General features: G+C 53.9%; 1 protein-coding gene across 2 annotated transcripts; it reads left to right on the forward strand.

Moving 5' to 3' along the window:
• Positions 1-3,560: 3,560 nt before the first annotated feature.
• Positions 3,561-9,408, forward strand: Ctdsp1 (CTD small phosphatase 1). Of its 2 annotated transcripts, none has more exons than XM_028760707.1 (7): positions 3,561-3,947; positions 5,243-5,391; positions 5,777-5,881; positions 6,017-6,073; positions 6,643-6,735; positions 6,850-7,035; positions 7,588-9,408. In XM_028760707.1, the coding sequence occupies exons 1-7, from the start codon at positions 3,881-3,883 to the stop codon at positions 7,714-7,716; spliced, it is 786 nt and encodes a 261-aa protein (XP_028616540.1). In that variant the 5' UTR covers positions 3,561-3,880; the 3' UTR covers positions 7,717-9,408. The 2 variants fall into 2 exon arrangements, with proteins under 2 accessions (XP_028616540.1, XP_028616541.1); XM_028760708.1 differs by lacking the exon at positions 3,561-3,947 and adding an exon at positions 4,837-4,937 and having other exon boundaries at positions 7,588-9,196.
• Positions 9,409-13,318: the final 3,910 nt, after the last annotated feature.

Here is a 13,318-nt window from a genome sequence, read left to right on the forward strand (position 1 = left end):
CTTAGGATTGAGCGCTGAGAAGGTAAGTGTGCCTCAGAACACTACTCCTCCGTCTACTGCACTTCCCAGCGCCCCTGCCAGGGAATGGCGGGTGGCTGCTAACAGCAGTTCCAGGGGACAGGACACTCTTCAAGCCTCGCTGCATACACTACCACACAGGCATAAAAAGAAATCTTAGCCGAGCATTGGGGCACACTCCTTAAGAAGCAGGTGGATCTCTATGCACTGGAGGCAAAGCCAGCTCTGTCCAAGTAGCAAATTTCAGCTCAGCAAAAGCTTCATAGTGAGACTCGCTCTCAAAATTAATACGGAGGAGGAGGAGGGGGAGGAGGAGGAGGAGGAGGAGAAGTCATCATCTTGGGGTCAGTGAGATGACTCAGTATATCGAGGTACCAGGGTACCAGTCACCATTCCCGAGGATCAGAGTTCAGTCCTTGGGACCTACACGGGTGGATTCTCTAGCTCATGCCTGCTCACACACACAAAAATAATGATTTATCCCGGTACGCGCCACAGGGTTTCTCTGTGTAGCCCTGGCTGTTCTGGAACTCACTTTGTAAAAGAGACTGGTCTTGAACTCAGACATCTGCCTGCCTCTGCCTCCTGAGTGCTGGGATTAAGCCAACCTGTCTGGTTTACCAAGGCCCAAGGTCAGGGCTAAGGGCAGCCATTTCCAGCCAGAAGCTGGCCCTTAGCGTTCCTCCATCACCGTGGTTGCCCTAATGACCCCAGCCCAAAACTCAAACTGAGTTTATGGAAAGAGGCCCACCTTAGAGTTTTCCTGGGACCTCCACAAGCCCTAGGTGGGAGTAATCTGCCAGGGTTCTGCTTCCCAGGAGCAGGCTGAGGGCCTTCTATCAGGCCTCCCGTCCAGGCCATCCACAAACGGGGAAACTGAGGTACTGGAGAGAAGGACCCTTGTCTCAGTTGCCTGACAGTATCCTGCTTAGTCCCCGGATCGAAGCCCACACTATTGTTTTTCTTGGGGATGAGTATTAAAATAATAATCATAGGGGCTGGAGAGATGGCTCAGTGGTTAACAGCACTGACTGCTCTCCCAAGAATCCTGAGTTCAATTCCCAGCAACCACATGGTGGCTCACAACCATCTGTAACGGGGATGTGTCTGGTATACTCATATACATAAAAGAATAAATCTCTAAAAAAATAATCGTAATAAATTGTGTGGGTAAAGCCCTTACCAACTGCTGGGAGAGAGGAGACAGCAGTGGGACCTATGCTCCCCTGCGAGGAAACAAACAAACAAACAAACAGCCCCCACCCTCTGGACTGGCCTGGAATTCTCACGATATGGCACCAGAACAGGGCGAGGGCCAGCAAGCTTCCGGCAGAAGGTGGGAGGGACCCCATCTAGGCTCTCTGGCTCCATAAGGGATCCCCAGCTAAGGCCTAGAGGTGGTGATAGGGCTTTGTTTGGGGTGGCTTCTGAGGACTAGTGTGAATTTAGAGGGCAGGCTCCTGTGTGAGTGTGTGTGTGTGTGTGGGGGGGTAGGGTGTTGGGGAACGACTGGAATCAAGGCACCAGCCACAAGCCCAGTCGCTGGCCCGGGGCTCATTCAACTTCGGGTCACACATTTCCTGTTGGGAACAGTGCATGGCCAGCTAAGAAAGCTGAGGCACCCCCGGTGGGTCTGGCCAAGAAGAGGCGCTCGGAGAGAGGTGGAAGGGCCTGGGCTGATGCCTTCACTTTCTCAAGCTGTCCCCTCTTCTGTCAAAAAGGAAAGAGGGGGATCTTTCCGAGGAGTCCATTGGATCCCGAGTGCAATTAAGGGCGCGCGACCCAGGGCACCAACACACGGAGGCGAAGACCTTGGGGTGTCAGGATGGCAGCCTTGGGGCTCCCCAAGGGCAGAAGGAGGGGTCAGGTGTCAGCGTCCCACACTCCTTGCCGGTCTGGGGCACCGAGCTGGTGCAGCAGCATCTCAGGGGCCAGGCTCCCAGCCCGCTCTCTGCTGGGAAGCCACAGGACGCCCACCCCGCCACACCCCGCCACAGGGCCCAGGGGAGGAAATGAGGCGTGCGTGTCAAGGCTTGGCATTCGTGTTTTTTAAATTAAGGCGAATGAAAGGAACTTTGTAAGACAGGAAAAATAAAAAATAAAAATAAACGAACCGCAGCCCGAGAGCGGCGCAACTGGGGGCTTCCTGCGAGAAGATTCTGTATGTAAACGCAGATCCAGGCTCTGGCTGGGGTGTGTCACCAGAGATCCGGTGACACGTGTGTTTAAAATCTGAATGGTTGCAGTCTCAGGCGCCTAAGGGCGGGCGCTGGGCCCTCCCTCCGAGGGCGTCCCTGGGCACTTGGGAACACAGCCAGCCCTAGAACTGGCCCCTCTAATAATCACAGATAGGGGCGGTGGGGTGGGGGTGGAGGGCCTCTAAACAAGGTGGTATTTCTTCTAGTTTGATGGGATTTGGCTCTGCCAAGGACGAGGAGGCACGTTCCAAGCCGAGAGAACAGCACGTACAAGATACAAGGCCCTGCGCAACAGAGGCTCGGCTGCCAGGGGAAACGCTAAGTGTTTGGCAGGGGAAGAGGGCTAGATTTGCTACAGGACAATCGGTAAAGGTAGGCGCAGACGTGGAATTTTCACATCTTGTGATGTTCTGCAGTGTGTGCTGATTGTTGGATCACGAACATAATTTAGGACTGGAGAGGTGGTTCAGCCATTAGGAGAAATTACTGCTCTTACCGACCACCTGAACGAGTTCAGGTGCCAGCACACACATAGGGCGGCTAACAACTGCCCGTAACTCGACTCCAGGGATGGCGCCCTCTTCTGGCCTTTGAAGACTCTGGCACACATACACAGAACTAAAAATCAATCTTTCTACAACTCCATAATTTGATGAGTTTGCATAACTGGAGCTAGCAAAGAATGCCTTTTTTTTGGGGGGGGTGTGATATCCACAACGTTAGACAAAAGACCCACTGTAAAAGCGGTGAGAAGGCTTAGGGGGTAAAGCCTGACCACCTGAGTTTGATGCCGCTCCCAAATAGAAGAAGAGAACTTCTGATCTCCACCCGCAGAATGTGTATCCTCCTCCACACAAGTAAACATAACTTTAAATTTTTTTAGGGGCACATTTTACTCTTAAAAGGATCCTATTTCCGTTCCTAGAGCCCACGCCCTCTATTAACTCCAGTTCCAGAGGAATCTGTCGCCCTCTTCTGCCCTCAGAGTGCGCATACATATTTACAGGCCATACACAAAGAATATTTCAAAAATTTAAAAAATATATATAAAAAACCACTTTACAGAAAGTTAGCGTCATCCCATTTTCCAGAGGAACAAACGGAGGCAGCTCGCGTCAGCACTTTGGAATGCGCGGAGGTGGAGCCCCATCGTCCTCGGGCACTCCGGGACGGGGCGCTCGGGGCGGGCTTCAAGCCCCGGGGCTCCGTGGCCCGCAGCGGCGGCTTACGGCCGTCCGCTCTGCCACGCAGCCGCAGACGCTTGGTCGGGCCGGCACACCGCAGGAAGAGAGGCGACGCCCCCTGGATCTCCGCAGGAACCCGGCCCGCCTCCCAGCCCGCCAGGCCCCAGAAGTGATGAAAGCTGCGGCCGAGTCCCAGCCGCGCCGAAGCCGTTGCCCTTTTAAGGGGAAGCCTTGAAACGGCGCCCGGGTTCCATGTTTGCATCCGCCTCGCGGGGAGGAAACTCCATGTTGTAACAAAGTTTCCTCCGCGCCCCCTCCCTCCCCCTCCCCCCGAGAACCTGGCTCCCCTCCCCTCCGAAGCTCGCGGGGATCCCTCCCTCCCACCCTCCCCTCCCCCCCGCGCCCCGATTCCGGCCCGAGCCGGGGGGGAGGCCGGGCACCGGGGCCAGAGTCCGGCCGGAGCGGAGCGCGCCGGGCCCCATGGACAGCTCGGCCGTCATTACTCAGATCAGCAAGGAGGAGGCGCGGGGCCCGCTGCGGGGCAAAGGTACGCGGGCGGCGGGAGGGGAGAACGGGGCTAGGGGCCGTCCCCGCGCCGCGGTCGCTGCCACTGTCCCGGGCGCGCGCCTCGGCCCAGGCCGAGCCCCCGCCAGTGGGGCCGGAGAGAGTTTGAACTCCGCGAGAGTCCGAGGCGCGGGGCGGGGCCTGGCGCCACTCGTGCGCTCGGCTATGCTTGTAGTGGGGAAACTGAGGCAGGAGGCGGGCGACGGGCTGGGAGGCTGCCGATTCCCGGGCGTCGCCCCCTCCCCCAGTTTGGCGCCAATGGGACTCGAAGGTGGGGGTGAGGCGGCCGCCTGGCCACCCGCCGAGGCTCCGCCCCCTCCTGGCTGAGGTCTGGAAGGGGTGCCGGGGTGACAGCGGGCTGGGGAGTCTTGCAGGGATCTCCCGCCAACACACAACCAGGTCCCCACAAACTTGGGCGTCACTCGTGGAGGTGCGGACGACGCCCTCGGAGGCAGAGAGCCGCTAGCTTTGCAAGGCAGACTTGGGGGCCTTGTGTCCAGCTGGGCACGCGGCACCCCGGCTGCAACAGGCCAGGCCTGGTGGCGGCGGGCCTGTGCACACGCACCCACCCTGTAACGGGCCGGCCTGTGCGCAGACCCTGGGGCTGGCAAGAGTGGGGTTCACCCCCCTCCGCTGTGTGGATTTCAAGCTTGGGAAGTCACTCGGGGTTTGTCCACTATCCAGCCCTAGCTCTTTGGGGTGGAGTGGGGGGCTGGAGGCAGAAAGGATTAGAGAAGAGGCTTGGTGGGGGTAGGTCTGTCAGTGAGACAGGCCGCTGCTTCTCAGTAAGTCTAAGGTTGAGACGGGGCGGGGTGAAGGAGGTGGGGCCGGCGGGGCTGACAGCCCTGGGACACTGGCCTCTGGGCCCAGGCCCAATGAGGACTTTGGACTCACTGGGTAGACAGAATGGAGGGAGAGTGGGAGTGGACGACGGGGCCCCGAGCCCTGGCGGTCCTGAGCAGGGGCTGCTCAGGTAAGGTCCACCTGTGGGGTCAGATGATTGAGAACCAACCGTGAGAAAAATCGGTCCCCTCCTCAAGCCACCTACTCCGTAAAGTGGCTGCCCTCTTAGCCACACCAGATTTCCTTAAGTAGCAGAGTTGCAGGAGCCCCGGAGTAGCCTGTGGTGGGGTCCCTGGAAGGGGGTTTTTTCTGGAGGACAGCCAGCCAGAGCCACCCTGGTCTCCTGATGGAGGGAGACCGCTCACCGTTCTCTGTGCTCGGGATTGAGTCCCGAGTGCATGCAGCCAGTATGCCCACATTCACGTCTTGCTTCAGGTGACCAGAAGTCAGCAGTTTCCCAGAAGCCCCGGAGTCGGGGCATCCTCCACTCCCTCTTCTGCTGTGTCTGCCGAGATGATGGGGAGCCCTTGCCTTCCCACAGTGGGGCTCCCCTGCTGGTGGAGGAAAATGGCGCCATCCCTAAGGTTTGTGGTGATGAGGAGGGAACTGCAGGTGCACCCGGACCTAGCCGGAAGTGGACTTGGCAGACAGGGGTATGGGGCCGAACTTCACAGACACACGTGCAGACCCTAAAATGTGCAGAGAGGGAGACCGATTGCCCATTAGGTCCTCCCCTTTCCAACCTCCCCACCGCAGCCTCCTATCCTAGCTCACGCTTCCGCCTTCCTTATTGGTGGGAACTTTATGAGGCGGGGAAGAAGGAAAGATCCATATAGCTTACCCTTGGCTCATGGTTTGCAAGACCCAAAGCTGGGGAGGGGGTAGAAGGTCTGGTTGGCTGCTCATATAGAGATCTGGGGCGGGAGGTCCGTGTAGGAGGTGCCCTCCCAGACCAGCCCCTCCCCACAGCACACCCCCGTCCAGTACCTGCTTCCCGAGGCCAAGGCCCAGGACTCAGACAAGATCTGCGTTGTCATCGACCTGGACGAGACCCTGGTGCACAGCTCCTTCAAGGTGGGCCCTGCCCAGCAGCTCTCAGCCTACAGTCTCTTGAGGGGGCCTACCCGGCCAGGGAGGGAGGTCTCTGCCGAATTTCCACCCAGGGGATTCCCTCCCGCGCCAGCTGCAGCCAACCTTCTTTCCTTACAGCCCGTGAACAACGCTGACTTCATCATCCCAGTGGAGATTGATGGAGTGGTCCACCAGGTGAGGGGCAGAGGGAGGTGGGGGGGTTGGTGTCTGCACTACACCCAGGTACCTCCCACCAATCTTGAGAGAGCCCCACATGGAGCACTAATAGATGGGGCATGTCCAAAGCTCAAAGAGGGTGAGAACCCAAGACTCCCTGGTCCTCCAGAGATGGAGGCAGACTCCAGACCTGCAGACTGGGCTCCTCCTATCTTGTGGAACTCTCTTTCCTCTCTTACCCCCACTGCCCGGGACCCAGTTCAAGTAATTCAGGATAGGTTGTGGTGCTGGCCAGCCTGTTCTCCATTACTTGGCTCGGGGGCCGGTGCCCTGCAGCCTTGGGGTGAGAGGGCTAACCTGGACTCCTGCATTTGGATAAAACCAATGTGGGAAAGGGAGTGACCCCCACTCGGTGAGGTGGGAGCACCGGAGTCACATTCTAATCCTCTTTAGGAAGGGGGATGGTTGGGAAAGCTTGCGGCCCAGCTTCTCTAGACTGTCCTACCTCCTTCACTATTCCTGCCCCCTTTTTGTTGATCACCCCAAAGCCCGTGGGCCAGCAGCCCCCTCACTGGCTCGCTCCCCAGGTCTATGTGCTGAAGCGGCCCCACGTAGATGAATTCCTTCAGCGAATGGGCGAGCTCTTTGAGTGTGTGCTGTTCACTGCCAGCCTTGCCAAGGTGAGCCCTTGCCGGGGATCTGGGTCAGTCATACCCTCCCACCCACTGTGAACATGTATTTTAGCTGCAGCCCTGGACATTACTCACTCTGAGGTGTCTTTCCTCCTACCCCAGTATGCAGACCCTGTAGCTGATCTGCTGGACAAGTGGGGAGCCTTCCGTGCCAGGCTGTTTCGAGAGTCATGTGTCTTCCACCGGGGCAACTACGTAAAGGACCTGAGCAGGCTGGGCCGAGACCTGCGGCGGGTGCTCATTTTAGACAACTCACCCGCCTCCTACGTCTTCCATCCAGACAATGCCGTGAGTACACATGAGCCCCGGCGGCTGAGACAGAGACCAGAGCACATGTGTGGTGGCCTCCCCAGCCTTACGTGGGGTGTTAGCGGGGGCTGGTATTGTCCTATTACCTGTGTCACTATTCCACTCTGCCTGTGTATGGAGGGTCCTCACCTCTGGCTGGGGTCCCCATTTGACAGTCTTCAAAGCTACCAGATATGGCCTGTTAATGGGACAGAACTAATGTAGTCAGTCCCAGTTAGGATCCTACTGAATGAAACACAGTAAGCTTAACTATGTTTGTGAACATTTTGCTTGCTGGTATCTACAAATGAATTCCACTGTCAGCTGCCCAAAAAAGAAAGAAAGGAAGGAAGGAAGGAAGGAAGGAAGGAAGGAAGGAAGGAAGAAAAAGGAAAGGAAAGGAAAGGAAAGGAAAGGAAAGGAAAGGAAAGGAAAGGAAAGGAAAGGAAAGGAAAGGAAAACCCAAAAAGTATGTGCCATATGGGCAGGGACGGGCTGGACAGGGGACACCCTGGGACACTGGCCCTCCTCACTTTCTTGTCATCTCTCCAGGTACCAGTGGCCTCGTGGTTTGACAACATGAGTGACACTGAGCTACACGATCTCTTACCCTTCTTTGAGCAACTCAGCCGAGTGGACGACGTATACTCAGTGCTCAGACAGCCTAGGCCTGGGAGCTAGTGAGGTGTCTTGGGGCCAGGACCTGCCCCTCACCAAGGCCCACGCCTCTTCCCAGCAGACTGTGGGCACCTGCCTGTGCTGTTAACAAAACCCGTGGGCTATGTCATGTTCATGGCCCTGGGGAAGAGGTGTCTCCCTGGCCATGTTGCGTGGAGGACAGTGAGCCCTTGGGTCCCTGTGTCAGTGCCTTCAAATTTAATCCCCTCTTCTCAGGGGACCTGGGGAGCCCTGCCTGCTGCTCCCCACCTCTGTCTTCTCTTCTCCACGCTGCCATGTTTCTCTGCTGCCAAATCGGGCCTCTTCGCCCCAGTTCTGCTTTGGGGGTAGGGACAGGGTTTTTGCTGCCCCTTACCTTGGATTCCCCCAGTCGGGAACAGTGGACACCCAAGTGCCTTGCATACAGCCCTTTTTACTTGTCAGCTTTCCCAGATCTAGGCTGACCTGAGAGAAACCAATTTCTCCCCTTCCCCTCCTCCCTCCTGGGATGATGGTACCCCACCAGTTTCTACGTGGGAAGGAGAGGAAGAAAGTGTATTACAATACACTTGTAAAAGAGCTGGGGGCCCTCCTCGGGAGGAACGGTCCAGCTTGTCCAAGGCTGATGGCTGCTCATATATCACTTAAGTTCCAAGTCTCCCCAAAGCCCTGGGGCTTGGCAGGATGCCCCCATGGTGCCATATAAATATGTATATGTGTATATAGATTTTTAAGGGAAGGAGAGAGGAAAGGGTGGGAACAGACCCTTCCCTTCACCCTTCCCTGGGCCCAGAAATTTGGGGAGGGAGGGAAAGGATTTTTACATTTTTAAAACTATTTTCTGAATGGAACAAGCTGGGCTGAGGGGTCAGGCCTGGTTTTCTGTCTGTCCCAACCCGTTTACTCTTCATTCAAAAAAACATTTATTGAGTACTTTCAGTGCCCAGCAGTGAGCTAGTCCCACCAGCTTAGTGGGGGTGGAGATGGGGTGTCTGCTTCATCCATGCCTCATCCCTAAGCCCCGGACATCATGTCATGTGCCTTCAGAGTATCAACAGGAGGTGGAACCTTCTTGGGTTCGGGAGGTCTCCAAACCTTACCAAGCTGCCTCCTCTTGTGCCAATTCACCTCCCTTCCCTGTGCCCTGTGCAGCCTCCTCCATGGCCCCCTGCTGGCTGGGGGCAGCTCCCAGGTCTCTGCCAACTCTGACTTGTGTTTTTAAAGCCCCTCCCCATACCTGCTAAGTCTGGAGTTCAGACCCTTAAGCTCTCTCCCCAGATTGTGAGGGTTAAGTGGACCCACAAACTAGTGCCGAGGGAGTTGATGAAGGGGGAGAGGATATGGTTGGCCGGAATCAGATGACCTTCCCAATTAAGTGCCTTCTCTGTGACCTGAGCACCTCAGTGTGATAACTAAAGAGAAAGCTAGACCCCCTCCTATTCTGCCTCTGTGGTTTTTGGGGCAGGGACTTGAAGTGCGTAAATGTCTCACACTTGTGACTACAGTTTTGACTCTTTTTCATAACCCTACTGGACAGGAGGAAGCCAAGAGGGACAGCCTGGGCACTCGATCTGAGTTCGATTGTTAGAGCCCACGTGATGGAAAGAGAAAACGCACTCCCATAAGTTGTCCTCTGACCTCCTCACATGCACCCTAGCACGAGCTCTCCCCCCCTACAGATACACGCACTCTAAACAAATAAAAAATAAACAAAAACCACCGTGCCCCCACCTCTGGAATGCGGGGCGGGGCGGGAGACGGAAGGCTGGGCAGAGTCGGGCCGCCCTCAGCCCACTGCCTTCCGGGCAGTGGGGCCAGCAAGGAGGAGACTGGGTGGGGCGGGCGCCCGAGGCCTCCCGCCCGCATTGGCCGTGCCCTAGCCACGCCCCGCGGCCGCCTGCCAGCGTTGGCCACGCCCCTCCGGCCAAATTTGTCTTCCGCGAGCCCCGCCTGGGCGGGGCAGGAAGCGCCAAGCCAAGCCGTTGATTGTCGCTAGGGGCCTTCCTGCCCTAGGGGACAGACCCTGGGCTCCTAAGCTTGGCGCCCCCGGGTCTGGAAAGGACGAGGGAGCTTGCCTTGTCCACCTTCCTCTGAAAGCATGGGGCTTCAGACGTCCTCCACTCACAGGGGAGAAGGGATGGTGTACACTTCCCGAATACTGTTCCCTGTCCTCTAACGCCACCTCCTCAGGCCATCCCTTCCTTTTCACCACCAAGAATTTAGCTCCGAGCCTTCTTTTTGCTCCAGGTGTGTGTGTGTGTCTGTGTGTCTGTGTGTCTGTGTGTGTTTGTGCAGTAGGGGGACCGCAAAAGGTGTGAGGCCGCCCCTTTTCGCATTCTGCCTACCCTACCCGACCCCATTACTTTTTACCCAATAGAAAAGGGCCAGGAAACTCCCACCTGAAAAGAAGCCTACCCTAGAATCAGCTCTGGTCTGTAGCTGTAAGGACTCAAAGAGCCTTTTGCACGATTTATACCTTGCCCTTGGCCTCTGCCCGCCCTCAGCCAGAATCAGGCTTGGTTTCCTGCTCTGTATGCAAACGGTAGTCGCCTCAAATTTGCATCCCGGAGACCAGACAAGCAGAGTACCAGCTTCCATTGAGACTCAATCAAACTCCCCTATCCCGCAACCGCACACTCTGCCCACGCATAATTAAATTCAACCACATGTGTGGGTACTTCCTTGTCATCACCAGCCAGTGTCAGGCTGTGCTTCTGCTCTCAAGGAACTCGTCTCAACATTACCGCAAGCAACTTTAGTTTCCGGAGCTGGAGAGATGGCTCCGTGGTTAAGAACACTGACTGCTCTTTCCGAGGATCCCGGTTCAATTTCCAGCACCCAATCGGTAGTTCAGAACCATAAGAAACTCGAGTTCCAAGAGATCCTATGCCCTCTTCTGGCCTCCGATGGCACTGCAGGTATATGGTTCACAGCTATACATGCAGACAAAATATTAAAAAAAAAAAAAAAAAACGAGTCGGAGGATAAAGAAGAAAACTGCCATTAATTCCAGAGTGGTGGAGAGATACTATGTATCTTTTAAGTATGAGTATTCTTTCTCTAGGATCAGCTGCCACTACCGAGCATCGTTTATGTTTCTTTGGTGTTAGTCACTCCAGAGAGGCCTCTGAGTGTAAGTCCCTCAGGGGCCCATTGGGAATATTTCTGGAATTAAAGCATGATTAATTAATTTTTAAAAGTCCGAGAAAGAGAAAAGGAAATTTTCATAGCGAGTGCAGGCATGCGTGCAACCTGACATTTAAGGGAAGAAGTAACTTTCTAGAGAAGCCACATCTTGACTTGGCCTTTGATCATTGTTAAAATCCCTATCGGCAGGGGCTAGGGCATAGCATGCCTGAAGCCTGGCATTTTAACCCCAGTACTGGAAAAAAAGAATCTGGTGGTAAATCAGAAAGACTCATGACTTACTATTTCTGTGGTCCATTTCCTCAGCCCTGAGGTAATGTTATCTACTTGTTGACTGAAGTCTGTGGACCCTCTAAGCCCCCTTGATAGTTGGTTTTTGTTTGTTCGCTTTGTGTTTGAATTCTGGGAATTGAACTAAGGGCCTCAGAGATGCCAGACAAGTGTTTACCACCAAGAGCTATACTTCAGCCCCAATCTAGGCACTAAGACAGTGAGGAGTACTGAGTACTGAGGTTTCAGTACTTACAGTAAGTATGAAGGATGAGTAAACTTGGGGAAAGCTGCCTTAGCTGACTGTGTCACAGGGAAGTGAATAAATGAGAAAGAGACGTTGTCTTTTGAGACAGCATCTTGTGAAGTCCAAGAGATCCTCCTGCCTCACCTTGTAAGTGCTAAGAGTACAAGCTTATGTCACCAAGGTAAGAAATGTAGAGACTTTTTCTTAACAGAGTACAGAACTCTTTAGTTCAGTCAAGAGTGTAACAATAAAAAAGATAAACAAAGGGTCCTGGAGAGATGACTTGGTGTTTAACAGTGCCTTCTGTTCTGCCAGAGGACCCATGTTTAGTTCCCATATCAGAAGCTCACAACCGCTTCTAACCCCAGTTCCAGGAAAGCAGACACGTACCCTTCATTAATTAAAAACAATAAACCTTACAATGATTAAGGTTTAAGCGAGGTTAGCAGTGGAGATGCACACACCTGTAATTCCAGCACTTAAGAGGCCGGGGCTGGAGAGACGGCTCAGTGGTTAAGAGAACTGACTGTTCTTCCAGAGGTCCTGAGTTCAATTCCCCAGCAACCACTTGGTGGCTCCCAACCACCTGTAATGGGATCTGATGGATCTGGTGGGTGTGAAGAGAGCAAGGAGTACTCACATACATAAGATAAATAAATCTTAAAAAAAAAAATAAAAGAGGCTGAGGCGGGAGAGATAGGAATTTATCCCATTGACAAATCGGAGACCAGACTGAGCTATAGAAAAGCCTTGCCTCAATATTACAAAAAACCAAAAGGATTTAGGCTGGGCTTGCTTCGTCTACTTGTTTTGTGGGCTCAACAAGGTTGTCTAGGTTCCCAATGCCTGGTGATAATTTAACCTAAAGGATCATAATTCCACTTAGGAATGCTATCCCTGAATATTATCTTAGTTTCCAGATAATGAATTTTTTTTGTCTTTTTTTTTTAATTTTTTCTCAAATCATAATTAATTCACACAGGGGTATAAACACAGAAAGGCAGGGTGTGGGGAAGGGAATGACACTAGAGTGTGGGTGTTCAGGGGGAATACAGATATCTTCAGAACCAGGTATCGGCTGGGTGAAGGTTGAGGGGACAAGTCACTATGACTCTGCCTGTGACTTGCTTGTCCTTATCTAAATTGGTATTGTCTGCCAAGGCTACCTATTTACAAGGTCTATGACTACTCAGGCTTATAAATTTCCACAAAAGCTGCCTGTTGACATTAGCTTATAGCCACCAGATAATGAATTTTTGTTTGTTTGTTTGTTGTTTGAGACAGGGTCTCATGTCACCCAGACTGGCCTCAAAGTTGATACATAGCTAAGGATAGCCTTGACCACCTGAGCCTTCTGCCTTTACCTCCCAAATGCTGGGATTACAAATATATTCCTCACCCAGCTTTAGAGGTCAATTTATTAGGGAAAAGTTCTAGTTGCCAACTCTCGGATTTGCATATCGGGATACCTTCATCCAGATAGCTACCACCCAGTGCTAGCCACTTATCTCAGTCCATCTTGCTAGAGAAAGTGCAAAATGTAGTTAGTGTAACCGAAGCACAAGCCGAGTCTGTTATACCTGGAACCCTGACTCTTGTGACTGAGGCTCACAAGAATGGAACCTACAAAATACATCATGCCACCTAGTGTGAAAAAGAAATTAGGAACCGATCAATGACCACAGCTTGCAATGCTGTGGATGTCTGTGAGAGGCTTGGGGGTTTGAAAAGCACGTGGATGCCTAGACACACAAGGGCAGCTGCTGGGGATTGAGCAGTGACTTCCTGCTGGAGGAAGGCTTAAAGAGCAGGGGTCTATAAGGTGGCTTGGGGGATACGGCTGAGCAAGGCTCCTGAGCAAGGCTTCAGAACTCTCTGTATCAGGGAGTATAGGAAATGCCAAGAATGTAGGAATGACATCCAAGTGGAAGAGCATGGGAAAGCAGACCTCTCGTATTTTAT

Source organism: Grammomys surdaster, unplaced genomic scaffold, assembly GCF_004785775.1.
Source record: "Grammomys surdaster isolate TR1022 unplaced genomic scaffold, NIH_TR_1.0 126546, whole genome shotgun sequence".
NCBI classification, from domain to species: Eukaryota; Metazoa; Chordata; class Mammalia; order Rodentia; family Muridae; genus Grammomys; species Grammomys surdaster.